The sequence below is a fragment of the Stomoxys calcitrans genome, chromosome 3 (assembly GCF_963082655.1).
Source record: "Stomoxys calcitrans chromosome 3, idStoCalc2.1, whole genome shotgun sequence".
Taxonomy (NCBI): Eukaryota; Metazoa; Arthropoda; class Insecta; order Diptera; family Muscidae; genus Stomoxys; species Stomoxys calcitrans.
In genome coordinates, this window is record NC_081554.1 from 2,504,047 (window position 1) to 2,527,878 (window position 23,832).

At 37.9% G+C, this 23,832-nt stretch overlaps 5 protein-coding genes across 7 annotated transcripts in view; 2 read left to right on the top strand and 3 right to left on the bottom strand.

Annotated features, from left to right (window-relative positions):
* Nucleotides 1–6: 6 nt before the first annotated feature.
* Nucleotides 7–4,604, bottom strand: LOC106081274 (polycomb protein esc). 3 transcript variants are annotated; one of them, XM_013243132.2, is made up of 3 exons: nt 4,359–4,604; nt 4,022–4,199; nt 7–1,022 (listed from the first exon to the last, which is right to left on the bottom strand). In XM_013243132.2, the coding sequence occupies exons 1-3, from the start codon at nt 4,463–4,465 to the stop codon at nt 129–131; spliced, it is 1,179 nt and encodes a 392-aa protein (XP_013098586.2). In that variant the 5' UTR covers nt 4,466–4,604; the 3' UTR covers nt 7–128. The 3 variants fall into 3 exon arrangements, with proteins under 3 accessions (XP_013098586.2, XP_013098585.2, XP_013098587.2); XM_013243131.2 differs by having other exon boundaries at nt 4,261–4,604; XM_013243133.2 differs by lacking the exon at nt 4,022–4,199.
* Nucleotides 4,605–8,800: 4,196 nt separating this feature from the next.
* Nucleotides 8,801–10,068, bottom strand: LOC106081266 (augmin complex subunit dgt2). Its single transcript, XM_013243108.2, has 2 exons — nt 9,468–10,068; nt 8,801–9,414 (listed from the first exon to the last, which is right to left on the bottom strand). Exons 1-2 carry the CDS (start codon nt 9,703–9,705, stop codon nt 8,954–8,956), a joined length of 699 nt encoding a protein of 232 aa, XP_013098562.2. The 5' UTR covers nt 9,706–10,068; the 3' UTR covers nt 8,801–8,953.
* Nucleotides 10,069–11,070: 1,002 nt separating this feature from the next.
* Nucleotides 11,071–11,471, top strand: LOC131996406 (uncharacterized). Its single transcript, XM_059366079.1, has 2 exons — nt 11,071–11,148; nt 11,205–11,471. The coding sequence occupies exons 1-2, from the start codon at nt 11,137–11,139 to the stop codon at nt 11,442–11,444; spliced, it is 252 nt and encodes an 83-aa protein (XP_059222062.1). The 5' UTR covers nt 11,071–11,136; the 3' UTR covers nt 11,445–11,471.
* A 3,092-nt stretch (nt 11,472–14,563) lies between these two features.
* LOC106081276 (U4/U6.U5 tri-snRNP-associated protein 1) lies at nt 14,564–18,517 on the top strand. Its single transcript, XM_013243135.2, has 6 exons — nt 14,564–14,862; nt 15,210–16,096; nt 16,155–16,702; nt 16,756–17,511; nt 17,577–17,802; nt 17,866–18,517. The coding sequence occupies exons 1-6, from the start codon at nt 14,646–14,648 to the stop codon at nt 18,019–18,021; spliced, it is 2,790 nt and encodes a 929-aa protein (XP_013098589.2). The 5' UTR covers nt 14,564–14,645; the 3' UTR covers nt 18,022–18,517.
* LOC106081277 (protein-glucosylgalactosylhydroxylysine glucosidase) overlaps nt 18,304–23,832 on the bottom strand; it is a 70,444-nt gene continuing 64,915 nt past the window's right edge. The window contains exons 11-13 of the mRNA XM_013243136.2: nt 18,921–19,110; nt 18,536–18,679; nt 18,304–18,469 (exon numbers count right to left, since the gene is read on the bottom strand). Of these exons, the coding sequence (XP_013098590.2) occupies nt 18,426–18,469; nt 18,536–18,679; nt 18,921–19,110 (378 nt within the window). The 3' untranslated portion in view covers nt 18,304–18,425. The remainder of the gene's footprint in view (nt 18,470–18,535; nt 18,680–18,920; nt 19,111–23,832) is intronic.

Below are 23,832 nucleotides of genomic sequence, written 5' to 3' on the forward strand. Positions count from 1 at the left end.
GCAGAATAATGTTTCTATTCTTTATGGCAAAATTTCTTCTTCATAATTTAAAGTAGAATGGCATAGTCTATTCGCATATCTTACAATGCTAAGTCTCAAATATACGAATTTTCCCCATGCGGTGAATTTCATTGTCCTCTATCCCAACGCCATATTGTTCCATCATCGCATACACATATCAATATGGAACCATCCTTAGAAAATGTAGTCTGTCTAATGGCTGTTGTACACTTCGGGTGAACCAATTTACTACACTTTGTCATATTGGGATCAGAGCTATCCAACTCCCATACATAGGTTTTTCCTTGTTGATTTCCAAGAGCCAATATTTTGTGCCAAATGTTGAACGCAAATCTAATGAACCAAATTTCACATTCTTTATAATCAAAGTGATGAATTATTGTCGTTGAAGTTTCATGGGGTCTTATTTCCAATTGGTCCAATTTACCCGGCTTCCAGCACACTATGGAATTCTCACAAGATTTCGAAAGTACGAAATCTCCAAACCACACAACACAATCGACATAATTGCGGTGAATGTCTCTAGTAGAAAAGTCTGGAAAATGCTCTTTAATCGTAGGATAGGGCGATGCATTTTTGCCAACATTGAACTGGAAACTGTTGTTGATAGCCTCTCGTATAGCTGGTTTATTCAAACACCAAAGTTTAAGAGAATGGTCCATACCGCTGGACATAATTCGATCCCCTTTCAAATCAAAATCTAATGACAAGACTTCATCGCGATGTCCTTCTACGCCACCAAATATGGCTACACAAACTTCGGAACATATATTCCACAAGCGTAATGAATGATCTTTGCTTCCCGACAAAAGAATTTGTGGCAATTTAGGATGGAATTTCAATTCATTTATGGCATGACCATGACCAATGAAATGCTTGTTACTAGTATTTGTGGAGATGTTAAAGAGGCGAATTACACCACGATATCCAGCTGCCGCTAAAATAGGTTCCGATGTTTCAAGGTCATAGGACCATGCACATGTATAGAAATTCTCATCGGGCTGAAAAGAAAAGAAATTTTATTCTATATAGAAACTTTTTAAATAAATTGTTGGTTTTTTTTAATTGGTTATGTTTGTTTAGCCTCGATTTGCTTGGATGGACAAATACCATATGCTATTTGAAAATGAGTACAGGTAGTTAATTCCCATCGAGTTTTAGTTGATTTCCATCGAGTAATCGAGGCTATAAACCAGCGATGGCAAATACCCAGCTAACCAAATGTCTGACGTTAGACAACAATTCTAAACAAATTGTGAACTCTTCTGATAAAATGTTTTCGAGTTCGACTTTCTGAGGGAAGTTTATTCCAATAGTTTGGATCGAATTCTGAAAGATTTGTGTTCTGCTTGTCTCAATTTTTTTTCACTGAGAATTTGTTGTTGTTGTAATCACATTTTCATGTGGAGGTGGCGATCTTCGTCAAGCTCCTGTAAGTGAGCAAGAGTGGCCATTGGTTATTTAAAGGCGCACTCAGAATTTGTGCAAGAGGCGGTGCCACCCGACCTCTCACTGAGACTCTCCGCTCGATACCGTTGATTGTCTGCGACTGCCGTTGCAGCTACTCCGTATGGAGCACTCCATTATCCGCAACCTGTGGACGCACCCGGAAGCTCGCAGCTAAGCTTCTCGTGACAGCAAAGTACACCACACAGATCCCGTGCCGGGGCTAAGATTTTGTCTTAGAGGCCACCGTAGCGCAGAGGTTAGCATGTTCGCCTACAACGCCAGGATTCTAATCCTGGCGAGAGACCATTAAGAAAAATTTTCCTCGGTGGTTTTTCCCTCCTAATGCTGGCAACATTTGTGAGGTACTATACCATCTACAATCCCATGGCAGCCGGTTGTACGTACCGGATTGACCCGATGAACTCCTTCAGCGGCAAGGGCTGCCTCCTCAGTGTACAACACACTGCTACAACAACAACAACTATGCCATGTTAAAACTACTCTCAAAAGAGGTGTCGCACTGCGGCACGCCGTTCGGACTGCTTCTTATCATTGAACTTAAACTTGAATCGGACTGCACTCATTGATAAATGAGAAGTTTGTCCTTGTTCCAAAAAGAGAATTTGTCTTTCGACATTTCGGAAAGAATTCTAAACATTGCGATTCTGAAGAATCTTTAGATCGTTAGGGATTGTTGTGCGGACAGTTCGAAACGAATTAAGAGCGATGTCTGGAAGACACGTAAAATTTTTTTTCTTTTGTGCTTATAATATGATGGGGTCAAAAAATTTGGTTGAAATTCTACATGAATTTGTGAACCATTCCATATACACATTTTTCGTTAAATTTGAATAGACTTCGGATGTAACTACAGACTTTCGTCCATAATTTTGATCGAATTAACGTTTGGTTCACTGGGTAAACACGCACTAATGCACACTATTTTGTACGTAAAAAAGAAAATTAGCCCATGCACTGTTCTTGAGCAACAAAGGCTTAGCTGAAGAGGCCAATTTTAACTGCAACGACAGGTAAGTTTAAAACCGTCTTCTATGAGCTCGAATGGAAGGTTTTTCAGCATCCGTCATTCTCAGCAGATTACCATATTTTCCAACTATATTTATGGCATAAGATTGAAAAATGAGTTGCTACAGCCGAATCACAGCTTGTATCGTAGAAGACATACGTGGAAAAGGAGAATTACATCTCGGCCTAGGATAACTATGTATGTGCACAGGTTGAAATTTGAATCCGATTTGTGTGGTGTTCGCGGTTATCAAGGGAAGTTCAGAAAATTTGCCGAAAGTCAAATGCTCCGTAAATAATTACTGAATGCATTTAATATTCAATATGACTAGGCCTATGGGAACCTGATGTGAATCGATACACCTGTAAATATGCTGTAGTTACGACAACAGAACTTAAATGTTATAAAAAAGTTAAATTTTTTAAAAAATAACCCCTTATTAGCTCATCCCATACTAGTCTGCTCGCATAGTACAAAGTCACGTAAAACCAGCAAAGAAGGGCAAAAGTCGGGCGGTGCCGACTGTATAGTACCCTACACCTACCTTATAAGTAGAATGTGAGGGCTATATCCAATTTTAAACCAATTTTGATGGACCTCGGCGGATGTTTTCAGATGGGTTATTAAACATATCCATATCTAAATCTAAGCCGCTTTCTATGAAATTTACCATAAATGTCGAGAGTCAAAAAAATCCTTTCTTCCAAATTTCGAGAGAAACGGTTAACAAATGAGCACTTTATTGTAATATTTCCCAAAATCGGACGAACATATATATGGGAAATATTTCTAAATCTGAAACGATTTCGAACAAACTTCTCAGATATCGGAGTAGACGTCAAGAAAAGCGTTGCGCAACATTTTGGCTTGATTGGTCAATAAATGAGCTTGTTGTGACTCTAGAAGAGAAAATCGGAGTATATATATATATATATGTGAGAGGTATATCTAAATCTGAACCGGTCTCGACCGAACTTTATAGATATTGTCGAAGTCGTTGGGGAATGGGTTTTACAAAATTATGGGAAGATTGGTCAATAAATGCGCTTGCAGTGGCTTAGGAGAGAAAATCGGGCGATTTATATATATGAGAGCTATATCTAAATCTGGACCGATTTCCATGACCATTTTATTGCATTATTTCTGCAAGTCGGACAAACATATATATGGGAGCTATATCCAAATCTGAACCGATTATTTACAATTTCAATAGGCTTCGTCTCTAGGCCGAACAACATGCCCATACCAAATTTAAAGATAATCGGATGAAATTTCGACCTGTAGTTTGTACACAAATTAACATGGACAGACGGACGGAGAGACAGACAGACAGGCGGACATAGCTAAATCGGTATACTTATCAATGGGTCTATCTCTCTTCCTTTTGGGTTTTACAAACAAATTCACTAAGTTATAATACCCTGTACCACAGTAATGGTGTGGGGTATAACAAAATATAAAATTGCAAGTAATTGTCTTGTGAAATATTTGTAATTAAAATAACAATAAAATATAAACTCTTACATCTGGATCTGCATAGCTTTGCAATAATTTTATCCCACCATCGTCTGTGACATCGGAGTGGCACTCATAAATGGAAATTCTGTCTTTTCCCACTGATGCAAAAATAGCTTGCTGACTAAAATGGTGATTGAATTGAACACCAAACAAAGGCTGGCCATGATCTTCCCGTAGATGACACCTTAGATTTGAAAAATTGAAATATTGAAATAATTTCTCAAGTATAAAAAGTGCTGTCTTACACGTATTTAAAGGAAGGCTTAACTATCTTCGGTGATTTTGTTTTGCGGCGAGCCTTATTCACCCCTGAACTTGTTGTTGTAGTTGTTGAAGTACTTACATTGTCTTCAGTGTCGGTGTCACTGTCTGGAACAATGATATCCCTTTTCTCCGAACTCTCGTTATCCCCATTGGCAAACTTATGCTCGGATGGTCTCTGTGAGCCATTTAATTCACTTTTGTTGCTTGGATTTATATCATCCGCCGTCATTGTGAACATAATTTCACAAATACTTATTCTACGACGGTGCAATCAGGCACATACAGAGCAACATATTGCGTTTCTCTTTCTGTTACAGTCAGCTGAGTATTTATTTACCTACAGATGAACAATCAAACGTACATGGGAATGAGATACAATGCTTGCAAACATAAGAGAAACTTATATAACGATATAATAATAATAACAATTTCAAAATATTGGGCCAAAGATTAAGATTTCGTATTGGGACGCGTCTTGGAGTATATAGTACTGGGCTATTAGAACTGATGCACATCGAACGAATATGCCAGCAGCATATACTTGTAAAGTTCAAATAAACTCATTGAGAAGCTTTTTCTGCAAAAAAATTTTTTAATATCTTTTCGCTCTGTCTTTCGTGAACTTACTAAATTATTATAAATTAAATTGTTATTAGTTGTATGAACAGTTCTGCAAAAATTCCCCATAAATTTTTTTATTCTAAAGATAATTTTTATAAGACTTCGTTAATCTTTAATAAAAAAACTGTGGCTAACTTAAACGATTAATGTAGCATTCCGTACACCCTGGTGTAGCAGGTGCGATTGTCAGTCAATATAGGGCTCTGCGGAAAATTAAAGACCAGGAATACTGAAGGGCCTCCCCCTGTTTCTTGAAGGACAATAACTCATAGTGTACCAGACCCAATTATCACCCTCGCCTGATTAGGGCAGATTGGTGGTGCTTGTCCGACTTCGTGGCGATATTTAATGCGAGGCAATATTATAAACATACTCTTCCTTTCGTTCGTTTTCGTAATGAATACTACTCGGTACGACACATATTGATTGAATGAAACGTGTCTGGAATCGACATGCCTCTATCGGATATACTGAACTGTAAAGGTATTAGCTGTATAACAAGGATTCGTCTATCATTTCCCTGTAGGACGTTTGGGCATGTCGATGTTATGTTTGTGTCTTTGTCACCAGATTGTCTACAATCTTGTTAAGATTTTTGTTTTATTGACAGGTAAAAAAATGTTATTTATTTTATTTTTTATTCGTTTTCTCAATGGTTTTGTTGAAAATAATTTTGTCGGTTCATAAATCTTTTCGAAAAAAACAATAAAACAATGCTAATTAGCAACATAAGTTGACCATATGCAAGTATATAACTTTATTGTAGCACAAATTTAATAAATAATTTTAAACTTCTTGTTTATACTTAATAGACACGACAGATGTATACAATTCTTGTTGATAATGCTGAACGCAACCGACCTCAGGTATTTGGGCACTGCAATTTTTCACGGCTCATTTAGCAGCTATTCAAAGGTTTCTTTTTTATAAAAGTTTTTTTCTTCCCTAAATGTATATTTTAAACAAATAAACATATGTTTAAACTGGTTTTAATGCCTTATTCAGCTAGTTTTTAAATTAAGTAAAAAGTTCGAAAAAGACTACACATACACAGAAAAAATATCAAGAAAAAATTTCCATTAAAAATTGAATTGATAGTAAAAATGTAATCAATCGAAAAATTAATTGAACCATTCATACGATCTTTATTAAAATTTTCGTCATTTTCAATTAAAAAAATTATTGAATCTTTTTGTTAATTGAGACTGAAATTCTTTTCAATTACGATCGTAATTAAAATTTTTTAAAATTTTCAGTTAAAAAATTATTTGATTCAATAATTATTTTAATTGAATCTTAAAATATGTTATCTATAAAATGTGTTTGAATATTTAAGCTTTTTCAATTAAACAATAACGGCCTAGATCACTAACTTTTTTTAACCTATTATGACTGCCCGCTTTTCTAATCTTATAAATGTTGTTGTAATTGTAACCACATTTGCATGTGGAGGTGGCGATCCTCGTCAAGCTCTTGTAGGTGAGCAAGCTCGTTCCGGTCCAAAGGACCTATCTCCGCGGAAACAGTGTGGCCATTGGTTATTTAAAGGCGCCAATAACTCGCTTGTCATATCGAGCATCGTAGACACTCAGTATTTGTGCAAGAGCCAGTGCCACCCGACTCTCCGCTCGATACCGTTGATTATCCGCGACTCCAGTAACAGCTACTCCGGATGGAGCATTCCACTATTCGTAACCTGTTGAGGCGCCCGGTAGCTTGCAGCTAAGATCGGACCTCAATGATTCAGCTTGTGTGGTACTCACAGCTTTGCCGTGCCGGGCTTATCTTATTAATGATCAAAATATGCATATTAATAGCATAATGTCTTCTTTAGCATCGACCAATTTAATAGTTGCAATATATATATATATATATATATATATATATATATATATATATATATATATATATATATATATATATATATATATATATATATTAATTTTATATGCATCATTTTCGTTTCATTTAACTTGAGTTGAATTCTCTTAAATCATTAAAATACACAAGAATTTGCTCTTTTCCACATAGCACTCATAATAAATTTATTCTTTATATACAAAATCGTGCACATAATTGCCCTATCTCTCGAAATTAAATATCTCACCAAAAGGATGAAATAATTCTCACAAAATTTTTGAAATTTGTTTCATTTCTATATTTGGGAATTTGTTCATAATGAAATAATATCAAATTTGGTAGTGCCAAATTTTCATAAAAACATTAGAAAGTTGTTTTATTTTAAAAATAAAAACAAAAAAGGCCACAACGGGCGTTCTGGCGGTCATAATGACCAAAAAAATCTTGGGCGTTATGACCTACCCTGATGCGGTCTGTTTTTGGGCGTTATGTCCGTAACGGGCGTAATGACTGGTCACGAGTTCGACGATATGTAACTTAGCCCTCGGTTTAGGCAAGCTGTGGTCTACTGTTAAATAATTCTTCAACCCTGGTATACGGGATGATAGGACCTCAGCCACTTTCGGTGACGTAACTGTGACTGATCCCAAGAGATGCGCCAGGTTGTTCAACCGTCAATTTATTGTGCATCCCGAGGTGACAGGGCTGGGAGGAGAGCCATTCGTCGTATCCGCGGTCTCTGAGCTGGTGGACAGCCATCACAATTTACCGTGTGTGAAGTTATCCAAGGCGTTCAGTCCCGAATAAATCTTTACACTGCTGCCAAAGAATCTGGATCAACCTGGAGTTGAGTACCTTATAACTGTCCTCAATCTGGCTTTGAACACTCTTACATTACCCGATTTCTGGAAGATGAGCAGAGTGATCCCGCTACTGAAGCCTGGAAGGGACCCGAGTAAGGGGGAGTCGTACACATCGATCTCCCTTCTTTTACCAGTAGCCAAAACGTTTGAGGCACTACTCCTCCCGAGCTTCGTTGGAGAATTTCCATTTGCCGGGAATCAGCATGGATTTCGAAGACTGGATAGCACAACAACTGCTTTGTATGCCATCACCGCACATATTTGCCGTGGCTTCAATGAGCCCAGGCCCAGGAGGGTCCTCGTGGCTTAGACCTATCGAAGACATTCGACACCGTCGGCCATGCCAAACTTTTTGAGGACATCGTCAATTTGTTCCGAATTGACCTCCACCGGCAGATGATCCATTGTAGTTCTGGCTCAGTTACGATCCGGCAAATGCAGCCGCCTCAACTCCTACAGAGCAAGGATTGATGCCGACGTGCAGGATGTCTGTCCTGATTGTGACCAAGGGCCACACGACACACAACACCTTAACCCAATCGACTCAGACCCAGAACCTCTCATCTTAGTCGTAGAGTTCCTGGATCTGAATACTCAACAGAATCAAGCAGACGAAAGATAGAATACAACAAACTGCTACAACAGCAACAAAGTCAATAGTATGTTAGTATAGATTTACTATTGACATTTCCTACAGAGTTAGTTTCCGCAGCATCAAGGATATTTAGATCATTCAGGTCAATAGTTCAAGCCAGTATAGATTTACTATGAAAATTCCCTAAAGGTTTAGGTTCCACAGCATCAATGATATTTAGGTAAGAGTTCAATCATATCATTTAGGATGTCACTGAACTATAGTTGCGTTGCCAGAAGATAAAATCATGAAATACAATATGGCATAAAGTTGAAAATTGTTGTCAGTTTCATTCGATACCAGTATCAGTATTTTGAACGTTTAACTATTAAATTGCAGTTCAATGCAGAAATGGACATTTCTATAACAAATTTGCCAATTTTGCAATTTGGGTTGCAATCCATATTCGAGCTATTAATCTTTTACTATAAATGTGTAATACGTTCTATATTTTAATGGCATAGGGTTTTAGATACCCGGCACTGTTTTTCTATATTTCATAAATTATTTTATATAATATTTTAAATAAATAAATATCGTTGCTAAGGTAGACATATTTTAAAATTATCAAATTATTTTATTTTTTATTTATATTGTTTTCCATACTAAACTTCTATTTTGTATTTAACTTGCATTCCGAAATTTTTTCATATCATATTATTGGAAATTTTTTATTAGAATTTAATATATGTGACACTAGTTATTTGCATCTAACTCTTTTTCAAGGTCGTCATTTATATATGATTCCACCTCCTGAATAGCTTTTAGACTATGTTCAGTTCGTGTTAATAATTCGTTGACAAAGTAACCGCGTAGAACATTAACCTTTGTCTGATTATGGCGAGCTTTGGCATAAGCAACATCTAACTCGTAGGCCAAGTACGGACCCATTTTTAAATCGGCGGCTACATTTAAGAAATGACATTTTTTATTGCGCAACGCTATCAGCTGTTCGAAGTTGGCTCTTCTTTGCATTTCTAAATTCAAAATCTCCTCATGGAGATAATAGGTTTCTGAAAATAATTCTGGTAATTCACTCTGTAACTTCTGCCCAAATTCACGAATTATTTCCAACTTTTGTAGACTTTCAGACAAATGCTGCCTCACAGACTTCCTTTCCGTGTAATTGAGATTAACTTTACATGTATCGCCAAGGTCTGGAAGCGTCAAATGATCAATGGGATACTCAAACCGACTAATTATTACTCACCTAAAAGACATTGGTTCTTTTTCTCATTAAGATGTAGATAATCTCCAATTTTAAGAACTTTTAAGGACTTTTCAATTGACTCCTTATCAGAAACTGACATTTTATTACAATTCAACTGCTTCAGTTCCTTAAGGACAAGTCTCAATTTCCGTACATTGACAAGCTCCGCGTCACGGGACTTTTGTAGTTGCTCTATGGTCTCCGAATTTAACATACGAGTTGTTTCATTACAATCCATATTGAAATATTGTAGGACAATTCAAGTGGAATGGATAGACAAACAGTGATGTAAATTCTTATAGAGAATTCTATAGTGAATTCTCTTTTTACCTTTCTATTTTCTTAAAATAAAATTAAGCGCCTTTACTATCTTTTTCAAGAGATCCAAAATCGATATACGATTATTCGACTAATTGTGTTAACAAATCGCATAGACGGCTATGATATCGACAGAGACAAGAAATATTTAGCGATTCTGTTTAATTTATCTATGATCACACTTCAGAGGGTGACATCAGGGTTCACTAAAATTACGTTTCACTACAGGATGGACTTATAATTCTTAATTCTACCATGGTTTAACTAGAGCCTAATCCACTTGATTTGAGAAAATCTCCAAAGATACAATTCAAGTGACTTTTATTTGTCAACAGGCAATGGTACAATTAAGAGGTAGTGTCATTAAGGTGCCATCACACTACATGTTCTTGTCTTATGACATGTCAAATTTCGCTATTGTGAAAGTTACACACATAGTGTGATACGAATCAAAATAATACATGAAAATCTCTTTTCAAAATAAGACTTTTATTTTTTCGTTTAAAGGCTGGTACTACATTCGTCTTTCACAGTTGAAAACACATAATCTTAATGAAAACATAATACTTTTAAGAAAATTTTTGATAAGTAAAGAGGGAATGTCCTACTGAATGAAATCAGCAAGTTCTTATGCTTCAAAATCTATTATCTAAAACAAGTAACCACGAAAAAATGTTGCGAAAAACGAACATAGTACCAGCCATAAAGCGGTGCTCTCTTCCTTCTGACATAAATAAAAATAATCTTCTGTTTTTGTTGTATTAAGTTGAATGAAAGCAACCCCAAATTTAATTGTTTTCTCAACTTGCTCACATTTTTAGCATACTAGTATGATAGCAAAAATTATAAATCGTATGTAAATTGCCAATTCTGACACACGTAATGAAATACCAATGATACATAAAAAGTCGCATGTCATAAGACACGAACATGAAGTGTGATAGAGCCTTTGGCCCAACAAAATTCTACCCCTACGAATCTAGCTTGATCGGCAAATGCCGTAAATGAAAATGTCAAAGTGGTAGCGATTTGATGCAAATCTCAAATAAGTAGTTTAGCTCACACTGAAAATGTATGGAAACCTTCAAAAACACGATAATTCCGAAATCTCGCCGCAAGTCTAGATTTGCTCCAAGTGTAAACATGGTTCAAAATACAAAGCGTTTAACTGAAAGAGCGTATTATTTATCCAAATCGAATTCGCTAGACTGGTAAATTAAACAACCTACACATATGACATGTTTGATCGTGAAATAGCAACTGTAGGTAATTACTTTTTAAAAATTTGCCAGTAGCGTAAACTATGATCCTGATTTAGGTCGGGTAGTTAAACAAATACAAATATCGAGTTATGGATTCCGAGGTATTTTTTAACCTTAATTTTAAAGTTAAGCGTCTGTGTTTATATATTTATTATAGACATCCAGCAAAAAATCGAAGAAGAAGAAAGTTAAGAATGAAGCTGATGCCTTCAAAAAGGTTGACGATAAAGGACTCGTGCGTAAGCAAAAGGAGTTGATGAGAGTGCTCCACGTTAAAAACTTTCAACTGCAAAATGGAAATTTGTCATACTTAGACTATATTGAACTGAAAGAAGAACTATTTCGTCTTAATGCCTTGAAAGATGTGTTTGCCAGCGTGTCTGGAGCTACAGAGTAAACAGCCAATAAATAAATCTTCACACAATGTTTGTTCGATTTTATTCTTTTTTATAAGTTAGTCAGAACTAGCCGTGTGATAATTTTGGTTTCGATGGCATCTACAGATGTTCAATGTGCGTGCCATCGCCTCTTTATAGAAGCACCACGTATAAAGATTCGATTGGGAAGAAAATCAAGAGAAGAGAGAATTTCAATATAACTGTGTATGAACATTGAATGACTTCAATGGATTGTGGACACTTGCTTTTAAACTTTTAATAATTTTTACAAAGCACTTGTTAGCTTCTTTTTTGTTTCAATTCCAATTCCATATGCTCCTCTTTTAGATGATTGATATTAAAACTATTATAATTATTTTAATATTTAATTATATTAATCACATAATAAATTGTTAAATTTCCGTGGTGTCTTGGTGTCTAGTTTTCGTCGTGATGAAAAACAAAAACAGCTGGCTAAAGTAGAAACCGGAAACTATAGGTCTGTTCGCGTGCTTTTCCAGCAAAAATTTGCAGGAGAGTAATTTGCAGTCTCATATGCTATTTAATTAAATTAAACAGCTGTTTTTCATCTTTTATTAGTTTCAATAGTTAGATTTTCTGTATTTATTTGTGAAAAAATATATTATACAGAAAAATTAATAAGTGCAGATAACAAACACGTGTTTTGGTATGGAAACATAAAAATGTAATTGCTGTCAAATTCCGCTCGCGGAACAATTAAAAATTTTGGCTACTATTCCGAAAGCAGATTAAAATATCAATCAACACATGAAAAATTTAATATGGCAAATGGATTTTTGAAAAAGTATGCAACTCTTTCGATTAAATCGAGATTTTATTTCATCGAACATACATGTAGATACATGTCTATAAAAAACTACAATATATTTGAGAATACATGGCTACTAGGGGGCGCTCTATTCGTATTCGACGTTGATAAGCGAGTCTTATGAATACATAAAGTGACAGCTCATATGACATGTCTTATCATCTAATGGCAGCTTTAAGATATGTCAATGCAATTCTTAAATCCAAAACAGAATGGGCGCGTTATGATCTACTTTTGAGCGCTGCGTTGAAAAATGCAACCCTACAAACAAATTCCACAAAAGCGACGCTCAAAAGTTAACACTTCTTCACGTATGGCAACACAGAATGGCGCTTCAATATCAGTCGTGATTGTTTCACCTCGAAACAATTAAACAACAATAATTACAACAAGCACAAATTATATGGTGCAATCCGCCATCTTGCCATCCAAGGTTGATTTAAAAAGGTGGTCTTACGCGAACTGCTGTTAACAGCCGGCCAGGTTTGATGGTATTAAGATGACAGATTATTTTCTGCATTCTCTTTGTTATTATCTTCTTTCTCCATTATTCTCTTCTCATGTTCGCACATGTATACACACACACACAAATTTCTTTGTTTATGTTGGCAAAACGTCGATCATCAGAGAATATGCCGGAAAGAAGGTGACAACAAAGAGAATGCAAACAAAAATCTGACATCCGTTATTCCGTTAAACTTGGCCGGCTGTTAATAGCCGTGTGAGAGCATATCTATAAATCCGTCTTGATTCTGTTTTGTCTTTTTTGGTAACAAAAATTTCGCCAGAGGTACATATTGCGGATAATGCCTGGTAGTATGTTCGTTTTTCACCGTTGAAAACCCATGTTTTTCGCCATTACTTTTTTGAAACACTGCACAAATAAAAATAATAAAATAAAATTGTTATGTACATTTTACCATAAGTAATGATTTAATGTCCTTCTGAACGAAATTAGCAAGTTTTTTTGCTTTAAAATCTATTATCTAAAAAATATAATCGGCGAAAAATATCGCGAAAAGCGAATATAAAGGGTGATTTTTTTGATGTTAGGATTTTCATGCATTAGTATTTGACAGATCACGTGGGATTTCAGACATGGTGTCAAAGAGAAAGATGCTCAGTATGCTTTGACATTTCATCATGAATAGACTTACTAACGAGCAACGCTTGCAAATCATTGAATTTTATTACCAAAATCAGTGTTCGGTTCGAAATGTGTTCATTCACCGTTCAGCGATGAGGCTCATATCTGGTTGAATGGCTACGTAAATAAGCAAAATTGCCGCATTTGGAGTGAAGAGCAACCAGAAGCCGTTCAAGAACTGCCCATGCATCCCGAAAAATGCACTGTTTGGTGTGGTTTGTACGCTGGTGGAATCATTGGACCGTATTTTTTCAAAGATGCTGTTGGACGCAACGTTACGGTGAATGAACACATTTCGAACCGAACACTGATTTTGGTAATAAAATTCAATGATTTGCAAGCGTTGCTCGTTAGTAAGTCTATTCATGATGAAATGTCAAAGCATACTGAGCATCTTTCTCTTTGACACCATGTCTGAAATCCCACGTGATCTGTCAAATACTAATGCATGAAAATCCTAACCTCAAAAAAATCACCCTTTAGTACAGATAGCCATAAGGCTGGTACTATATTCGCTGGTACTATATCCATAAGGCTATGTTGGCTTATCCCCTGTGAAAACACATGTTTTTTGCGGTTACTTTTTTGAAACACTACAAAAATCTCAATGATATATGCTATCATAAAAATTTGTTCATAAGTAATGAGGGAATGTCCTACTGAATGAAATGAGCAAGTTTTTTTGCTTCGAAATCTATTACCTAAACAAAGTAAACATGAAAAAATTTCGCTAAAAGCGAATATAGTACCACTCTTTGGTGTTCAAAAAGAACCGTGAAAAATATGGGTTTCAACGGTGAAAAACGAACATATTGGGATGCCCAAAAGTAATTGCGGATTTTTTAAAAGAAAGTAAATGCATTTTTAATGAAACATAGAATGAACTTTAATCAAATATACATTTTTTACACTTTTTTTCTAAAGCAAGCTAAAAGTAACAGCTGATAACTGACAGAAGAAAGAATGCAATTACAGAGTCACAAGCTGTGAAAAAATTTGTCAGCGCCGACTATATGAAAAATCCGCAATTACTTTTTGGGCAACCCAATAGTACCAGGCATTAATGCGTAAATAAAACAACCCTAAAATGACCAAACTCAAATTTTAATCGATTACTTGTTTTCACACACAATGTCGAATAATCGATTTGTCGAGAAATGATTTAGTTTCCTAGGCTAAGACTAGAGAAAATAAACGTTTACATACAGTTTTTACTAAAGACAAATGGGTTCGTCTTCGTCTGGAAAAAAACACAAAAAGGAAAAGAAACACAAACGGCATCGTTCACGGACTCCTAAGAACACTACTGATGAAGATGATGCCCATGATAGTCATCATCGCCGTCACAAGAAGCACAAGGAGAAGCACAAGGAAAAACGTCACAAACTTCCAAACGATGATAGAGATCAAGTCATAGCAGTGACTGAGACAGATTCAGACAGTAAGTGGTTTGATGCAAACCAAACTTTGCGGGGGTGTGTTCAATGTTTTGGGGAAGTGTGATGTGTCCATTTATGGAAGGGGGGAATAAGACCTGAAGGACAAATGTAAAGCGATTGTCAATGAAGAATATTTGATTCTTTTCAAAGTCTTCTTTCTCCTGCACTCACACATTTCTGATTGTTCACCGTAAGTCATCGTGTGTTTTCTTTCATTTCTCTTACAGGAAGGGAGGACCAAGAGGTAAACTGTTTTGTCGACATTTGATACAGTGTTGAAGGGTTTTAGAACTTTATCGAAAATTTTCGTTGTGACAATTTGATTCTAACGATATTCATCGTATTTCAGGTTCTGACTGCATTGAAGTTCCCGTAGGCAATGAAGCAAGTCATAAGAGCAGGAGCAAGGAACGTGATCGAAGTGCACCACCTCCTCCACAAATCACTAAACAGGCAGAATATGAGGAAGAACGTCGTCGTAGGGAGTATGAGAAAGAACGCTTGAGGGCGTACGAGAAAGAAAAGGCCAGAGAGCGGGAACGCGAAAGGGAACGGGAAAGGGAGCGAGAAAAAGAAAAGGAGCGGGAGCGCCAGTATGATCGTGAGAGGGCCTATGAAAAAGAAAAGGAGAGGGAACGGCGGAAAGAGTATGAGCGCCGTCGTGAAAAGGATCGTGAAAGGGAACGTGACCGAGAAAGGGTTGACAAAGAGAGATACTCCCGCCGCCGTGAAGATAATGAAGACAAGGAAATCGAAAGAGCCCTTTCAATAGAAAGTGAACGTGAAAAATCTGTGGAGATTGTAAAGTCTCAAGACCGTGAATTCTCCCCCATACCGGAAAATGGTGCTGGTGACTGTCTATCCATAGAGGAAACCAACAAGCTCAGAGCAAAACTGGGCTTGAAGCCATTAGAAGTTGACTCTGGTCCCTCGTCTAAACCTTCCACTTCAGCAGCTGTTGATGCAGAACTAAAAAAACCCGGTCAGAAGAATTTGTCCATGTACAAAGACGAGTGGGGTGAATTTTTACATAAACCAGCAGAGAGTATAAAAGAAAAGACTAAGGCCGAAAATCTAAGGGAAAAGCTGAAGCAACGCAAAGAAAAGCGATTTTTAGAGGAACGTCTCGCGCGTATATCAACGTTGGGAGAATCCGATGACGAGATCGATGATATAAGTAAATGGGTGCAACGAAATAAAAAGGTGGTGGATGAGAAGAAAGAAGCCGAGAAACGGGTAATTGTTGTGCGCATTAACTAATTGCCATTAACTAAACTTTTTTTCTAACTTACAGGCCAAGGCATTAGAAGAGTTGGACAAAGAATTTGGTATCGATGATCTACTACAGCAGGAACAGGCGGACGTTCGTCGCAAGGCGTATGATGAAAAGCACCTGAAGGGCTTAAAGGTCGATCATGACATGGACGACTTTACTGAAGGCAAATCCATAATATTGACATTAAAAGATGCGGACGTTTTAGATGATAAAGCGGACGACACGCTGGTTAATGTGAACATGATAGATGATGAACGTTATCGCAAAAATGTAGCGACGAAAAAGCAAAATCCATTGTCTTATGGCTACAATGTGTACGAGGAGCAATACGATGAATTGGGTAATCCAATAGAGAGAGGAATTTTGGAAAAATATGATGAGGATTTAGATGGCAACAAAAAGAAGACGAAAAACTTTGTAATTGGTGAAAATCTTGATGAAGAACGCGAACATCGACGCAAGCTTTTGGAAATTAAGACCAAATTAGCAGGCAAGCGTTTGGAAACATTGGCTGACACAGAAATAACACTAGCTTCTGATACCTTAACAGAAGCCGAAATGGCCAAGTAAGTTTTATAGAGGTAAAAAATTAAAAGGAAAATAACGAAGTTGTTTTTAGATTCAAGAAGCCAAAGAAGAAGGTAAAAAAATTGAGACAAAAACTCAAGGCTGACGATTTGATGCTTATGTCAGAAGAAAGCTCTGCTCAACATTTTCGAAGTCGCTCAGGCCGTCATCGCAGCCCTAGTGATCGAGACGATCCCATATCAGTCGAGGAGGCAAATGTCAAAGTTGAGGAAGAAGACGATGATTTGGAACGCATGCTTTCAAAGGCACGCAAACTCAAACAAAAAGACAATCTGATCCAGAAACCTTTGCCAGTCGACATAAAAACGGAAATCAAAACGGAGAACGAAGAAGACAACGCAATGGATGTAGACGGCAATCGAGACAGTAATATTGTGTTGAACGCGACAGCCGAGTTTTGCCGTACATTGGGAGACATACCTACATACGGCATGGCTGGTAATCGCGATGAGGACTCGAACGACATGATGGATTATGAAGTCAATGAGACTCATGAAGAACATCTGAGTGACCATGATGACGTTTTGGTTGATACCGGACATGGTACTTGGAATTCTGTTAATCCAGACGAAGTCAACAAACCCGCGAACTTGGATAATATTGTCAACGAAGTGGAGGAAGTGGCCATTCTTGACGAAGAGCCCGATGTGGGCGCTGGCGTTGCTAATGCTTTACGTTTAGCTTTATCTAAGGGCTATTTGGAAAAGGAAGAGCACAATCGCCCCAGCAATTCCAAAATGGCTCATCTACAAGCGAAAAATTATTCAATAGAAGACAAAAATGTTGGGTAAGGAGAAACATAATTTAGACTTTTATATAGAACTGACATTTATTTTACGCTCTCGGTTTTAGCGAGGATGACAAATTTGGTAGAAGAGATCGTTATCACGGCGGCCCCATCATGGAGTTCAAAGATAAGGACAACTTTAAGCCAAATGTCAAATTGGAATACATTGATGATAATGGTCGTATCTTAAATTTGAAAGAAGCCTTTCGTTATTTGTCTCACAAGTTCCATGGAAAGGGTCCGGGCAAAAATAAGATTGAAAAGCGTCTTAAGAAGATGGAACAGGAAGGAGTAAGTGCCGCCAACAAAAGATAGCTTGATGAGACATATAAGCCATATTTTTTACATTTTTAGCTAATGAAAACGATGAGTTCAACGGATACACCACTAGGGACTCTCACCATGTTGCAGCAGAAACAAAAGGAGACCAAAACGCCATATGTTGTGCTCAGCGGTGGAAAGCAGGCCTCCACAAATATTTCGGGAGGAACCATATCTAAGTTTAAGTAACGTGGATTTGTTTTTTTTTTATATTGTCAATGAGCATAGTGAAGACACTACAATAATCTAAATTACCAATAACACATATTTGCAATAGTCATACTCTCCATAGCATAGTCTTATACTTGTCTTCTTGGATTAACCCCTAAATACAATTACCATGCTACAAAATCAGTTGCCACTTGATCAATTTTGATCATTTTCCCAGCCATATTAAATGCAATAGTTTACCACTTTACTTCTCAGCCAATTTTTTACAAACCTACAGCAACCAAATATCCTAAATATATATTAAAAAAATTAAAATAACATATTTTATTACATGTGTCTCACACAATGTATCATTTAATGCAAATATTTTATTCTAAAAAAAATAAATTGAATGATTTCAAGCCTCCAAAGGCAGTCAGTCATCATCTTGTAGTACGTACGATTATTTTTTCTTTTTCAAAATGAACTGTTTAATTAGAGAGATATCAAATAAAATCATGAATATATACCTTAATCCACTAATTTGTCTTACTTTTTGATCCCGACTGCAGAGGAATTATACTATAACCAATAACGAGTTCCAGATTTTGATTTCCAAGTTGCAGGCATTTAAATATGTTTTTCTGTCCCAATCTTCTAACGTGTAAGGAAAATGTAGAGTTGGCAAATTTGATACCTATAAAAAATTGTTCAGTTATTAAAAGGAAATACCACAAACAATATAGCAATAAAAGTGGTTCGGAAGCGGTAATAGTCATGTGGCTGTTTGATACCAATCTCTTGGGTCATGGGTCTTTTCGGGATCTGGTCGATGGTGTAATTAAGAGGTATTCTGCCTTTTGCTTGAATGATGAAGAATACTTGGCCAGTTGTTTTTCTTCAAACTCTCATAAACTCTACTAAGCAAATGCTCGTACCTTTAACTTTGAAATCGCTGGTATCTGGCAATAAAGTTGGACCTCGAATTAACATTTGTGTCGTATTACTGTTGGTATCCAAATAGAACCTTATCCCTGCGAATCCATTTATAATCGATTGCAAAAAGCCTCCTATTCCCGTAAGAAAGTTCGCTGATCCTTGAAGACCGATTTTAGTTTCGCTCCATACCTAGAGAAATGGTAAAGTTAAATTATTCTTTGCAGTTATTTTAATTCAAGAAAATTTTGTTTGAAAATTATTTTATGAAAATTCTGTAAAAAGTGTACTTATTTTCTTTTGTCTTAAAATCTTTTTGGACTTCCATGCAGGATATTTTTTCAGCTATAGACCATTAAGCTCAATGCTCAAATTTAATGAATAGAATAAAAAGTAAGGCAAATGTTAAATGTTGCTCAAGCTTTTGAATGGCTATTTACCATAATCATGCTAAGGCACCGTAATCCATTTGACTAATCTCTTATGAAAGTCACATTTGCTTAAGTTTTTTGCTTTGGCCTTCTTTAAATAGAAGCATTCAACTCACAAAATAGAATTTTTTCCAAATTTTTTTTCTATAGAAAATTTAAAAATTTTTCTTGGAACATGTCAAATATGTATTTCAAAGAAAAATTCCAAAATGCACTCATCGAAATTCCCAATTAGCGCACTGTTCGATCTTAAATCGGTCTTCTTGGTAATACAACCAACTAACATCGTTGTGGTAATTCATGTATATCTCACAGAGTAGCTGACCCAAATATGGCGGAACATTATTTTTTCCTTTCTTGGTGTATACGTGCCTTATGTGATGAGTCCATGGTTTACGACCGAAATGTCTTAGTTCCCACGGCTCCAATTCAACTAACAAAATGACTTCCGGATAATAAGACGCATTAACTTTGACGTCAGGCTCGATTAGAGACCGCCCATCGCCGGCCATATTAGCGTGATAACTTTTTGAGTTTTTCTCAAAATTATTTCCTGACCATACCATCACCTAAGATGCAAAATTATTTCAGGTGGAATTTTTCTTGTGAGAACACGATGTTCGGGAATTCACCAGGTTCGGGCAAGGAAACTCCTTTGCTCTTTCTTGTTTAACTTTTTTCCTTTGGCTTCGGGAAATGTCCTTACTGGCAACCTTCAGTCTGTCAGCATGTTTTCCGATTAGACAGTGACCATACATGAAGGACGCAATCACTTAGACGTCTGCTCTAGCCAGTGACAGAAAAGCGGTAGGCCTCTTCAAGACTAGATTAGGCCACATAACTTCTGGAATACTCAAAGCTTAGTGACCATTTATCATTAGTTGGCCTTCGGGCCTGAACCTGAAGACTTAGCTTACATGTCGCTGGAGGCATACCCACAGATTCCATTATAGGTCTGACAACTGCAGTATATACCCAGTGCATGACACGCGGTTGAAACCCGTAACTTTTGCCAATGGTTCTCTTGCAGGTGTATAGGGCAGGAGTTGTTTTTCTGGCCCCTTCCAAAATGTTGGATTTTAAGTCCTTCTACCTGTCCAGCAAAACATCTAGTAAATGGAACATTCTCTCCTCCCAAGAAGATAGGTGCTACTGTAGGTAGCTTGTATCTCCTGCTGAAAAGAACTACTTCTGTCTTGCACGGATTTACGCCTAGACCACTTTCTGTAACCCACTTCGTTGCAGCACGTAGAGCTTCCTGAAGTACACCTCTAAGAGTGCTGGGAAACTTTCCAGAGATAATAAAATATTGTTGATGGCTGTGTTTCAAAGTAGAGGAGACAGGTGTTCTGCTGCTGACCCATCTTTTTAGATCTACAGATCCCAAGCCTGCCATAATGCATCTCGAAACATGGTGTCAGAGATTTTACAAGAAGTACAGAATATCGAGGCACTTGGAACGCTATTCTAAGTTCGGCTAATAGGACACATATTCTATCATAGCCAATTAAAGTAAAGTAAAGTAATGATCGTGTGTCTTTTGAAACTTGTACGACCTCAGCTTCAGTTCGTTTTCAATATATATTAGCATCTTTTCACGGAATATTTTCAGATCTTTAGACATTCGATTTCCACTACGGCGTGAATTTTGTTGAATTTGAACCTTCACTTGCCGAAGCATATGAGGTGGCGTTGCAATTTTTTTTTACCATAATCCTGGTCTTTTGCAGCAGTATCATTACAAAGGTTTATGGTGCGATTTACAAACATTTTGTTCACTTCGAGGTGTTTGAGTTTGCCAACTATAGCCGGTTGTGACTTTTCAGTTAAATATAACGCAATCACACTGTTACTTGTGCTTGAACTCCAGACCATACTACTAGTGATGTCTTAGGTCACAACAAAAATCGTCTGTTTCAGCAAATTTCTCCCAAATTGGAAATAAATTGCGCTCATGGGAGCTATATAGTAACAAAGCTTTCGCACCTGTTTGTGTAGCAACAAAGGTACGATACGCACCATCACAAGCCTTATCCAAATTTGAACCCTATACTTTTATTTGGGAGGTTGGCCCTATAATAGGTGTGAGGTGAAAATGAAGTGAATCAACTCATGCACAATAAGGCAGCAGGAGTCGATTGGTTTCCTGCTTAACTACTCTTAGTATCAGATGTATCGCCTTGTTTGTCTTCTTTCCATACAAAATGTTGCAGAATTGGGAGATTTAGCTCTAAGGCCAATGAGATGATTGGCCCCTAAATGAAGCTAGAACTAAGTTATTAGAAACAACTTTCAAGGTGCCAACTAAATCAGTCAACAAATCCAAAATCCAGGTCCAAAAAAACACTGAATGTTGATAACTATTGTATTACGTTGATGTAATGAATACGTTTATAAACCTTGGTTGATTAAAAAACCAAGACAATCCCAGGGCAGCCGGTAAGGGCTGCCGCCTCAGTGTACGTGTTCGTCCTTTTTCGTCGTGGGAGAGGCACATCCCGCAGTGACTTCTCCGCACGCGTCTGGTCCGTGCTGGGATTGAAAAGAATCCCGGACCCTGGTTCTGTTCGGTTTGTCAGAACCGCCTCCATTATCGGTCCAGGTGATGTGTAACCGGTGCATGAAGTGGGCACATTTCCGATCTTGCTCTGGCCTTATATCACTACGGGAGTATAGTCATACTGAATATGTTGCAAGGCGCTGTGCGAACATAGATAGAAGTGGGTTACAAGCGTCGTCGTCGTCGTACTAAGTGTGATATTGGTTGCAGCGATTGAGGAGAGAAAGCTGACCAACACCTGCAGTTTGCACAGTTGTCACGGATACAATGTGCTACGTAAGGAACGCCCAAGGAATGGAGGTGGAGGATTGGCCTTCGAGATACACCATTCCGTACAGTATAGACTCATGTCGCCTGCGCCTGGCGCTAATGACCCCTACATCGAGTGCATGGGGATAGCAGTCAGGTCCTGCCGAGATTAAGCTATACAATGTGTACATACCGCCGGTTTGTAGCTGTGTCCCGATTAATGGCCAAGTTTAAAAACCCGACCTAAGTAGATTACTATCTGGCCATAATCGTCTGGTTCCAGGAGACTTTAATGCGCATCACATTCATGGCATTCTCCCCTAGTTAACGACCAGCGGGGTCCACGTTTAGCACGGTGAATGAGGATGCCACAACTAGGATTACGAGGTGGTGTAGCAACTCCCCATTGCATCCCCTGATCTTCTGAGTGGCGTCTCCTGGCAGGCCGTCATCTCTTTGGGGTCAGGCCACCTCTCCATAATTCTCACCATCGACCGACCATCCGATTTCAGAGAGTACATCAATCGCCGCTTCAGTGAACTGACATCCCCCTCGGATGGGCTAGTTGCCGAAAGGAAATTATGTCACTCTCAACCCTTCATAGACGGGATGACAGGACCTCAGTCACTTTTGGCGATGTAACCGTGACTGATCCGAAGAGATGCCCCAGTTTGTTCAACCGTCAATTTATTGTGCTTCCCGAGAGTGATAGACCAAGGAGGAGAGCCATTCGCCGTATCCGTGTTCTCCAAGTCGATGGACAGCCATCACAACTTACCGTGGGCGAAGTTACGTATTTCATCCATGGCGCCAAGTCATTCAAGGCGTTGTGACCCGACGAAATCTCTACACTGATGCTGAAGAATCTGGATTTACCTGGAGTTGAGTACCTTACTACTGTTCTCAACCTGTCTTTGAACACTCTTATAGTTCCTGATGTCTGGAAAATGGGCAGAGTTTGGGGAAGTTGTACAGATCGATCTCTCTTCTCTCACCAGTAGCAAACACTCTTGAAGCATTTCTCCTCCCGAGCCTCGTAGGACCATTCCATTTCCATTCGCCGAGCATCAACATGGATTTAAAAGACTGCATAACACAACAACTGCTTTGCGTGCCATCACCGCACACATTTGCCGTGGCTTCAATCAGCCCAGGCCATGTGATAGGATGGTCCTCGTGGCACTGGGCCTATCGTAGGTATACGACACGATCAGTCATGGCAAACTATTTGAGGACATCGCCAACACGTCCCTCCAGCCAGGCCTGAAACTCTGGGTCGCGAATTATCTGTGTGGTCGCCAGTCATTTGTAGAGTTTAGGGATAAGAAGTCGTAGCACCGTAGAGCGAAACTGGGAGTTCTCGAAAGCGGGGTGATATCTACGGCACTATTTAACCTCTAACTATCCTTCCACCCCCTCCAGACGGCATAGAGATCGTATTATATGACGATAGTGGCATCAGGCCCCCACCCATTGTTGACACCTGCGATAGGTTGAACGTCTACCTCAACGAACTTGCCTCATATTTCGCTGCAAGAAATCTGAAGATGTCTGCCACCGAATCTTCAGCCACATTGTTCACTACAAATACGCGTAAGGTGAAAGCCGAGCTGACTATGATGATCGATGGAGAAATGATTCCAACCATCAAGTGTCCCAAAATATTTGGCGTTT

Bases quoted from the DNA above. Each gene is read 5' to 3' on its own strand.
- LOC106081274 (XM_013243131.2), bottom strand. From the start codon at position 4,517: ATGTTCACAATGACGGCGGATGATATAAATCCAAGCAACAAAAGTGAA. The intron at 4,200-4,260 runs GTAAGACAGCAC...TTCAAATCTAAG, and splicing joins AAGCCTTCCTTTAAATACGT to GTGTCATCTACGGGAAGATC. The intron at 1,023-4,021 runs GTAAGAGTTTAT...TTTTCTTTTCAG, and splicing joins AAAGCTATGCAGATCCAGAT to CCCGATGAGAATTTCTATAC.
- LOC106081266 (XM_013243108.2), bottom strand. From the start codon at position 9,705: ATGGATTGTAATGAAACAACTCGTATGTTAAATTCGGAGACCATAGAG. The intron at 9,415-9,467 runs GTGAGTAATAAT...TGACGCTTCCAG, and splicing joins AAAGAACCAATGTCTTTTAG to ACCTTGGCGATACATGTAAA.
- LOC106081276 (XM_013243135.2), top strand. From the start codon at position 14,646: ATGGGTTCGTCTTCGTCTGGAAAAAAACACAAAAAGGAAAAGAAACAC. The intron at 16,097-16,154 runs GTAATTGTTGTG...TCTAACTTACAG, and splicing joins AGAAAGAAGCCGAGAAACGG to GCCAAGGCATTAGAAGAGTT. The intron at 16,703-16,755 runs GTAAGTTTTATA...AGTTGTTTTTAG, and splicing joins ACAGAAGCCGAAATGGCCAA to ATTCAAGAAGCCAAAGAAGA.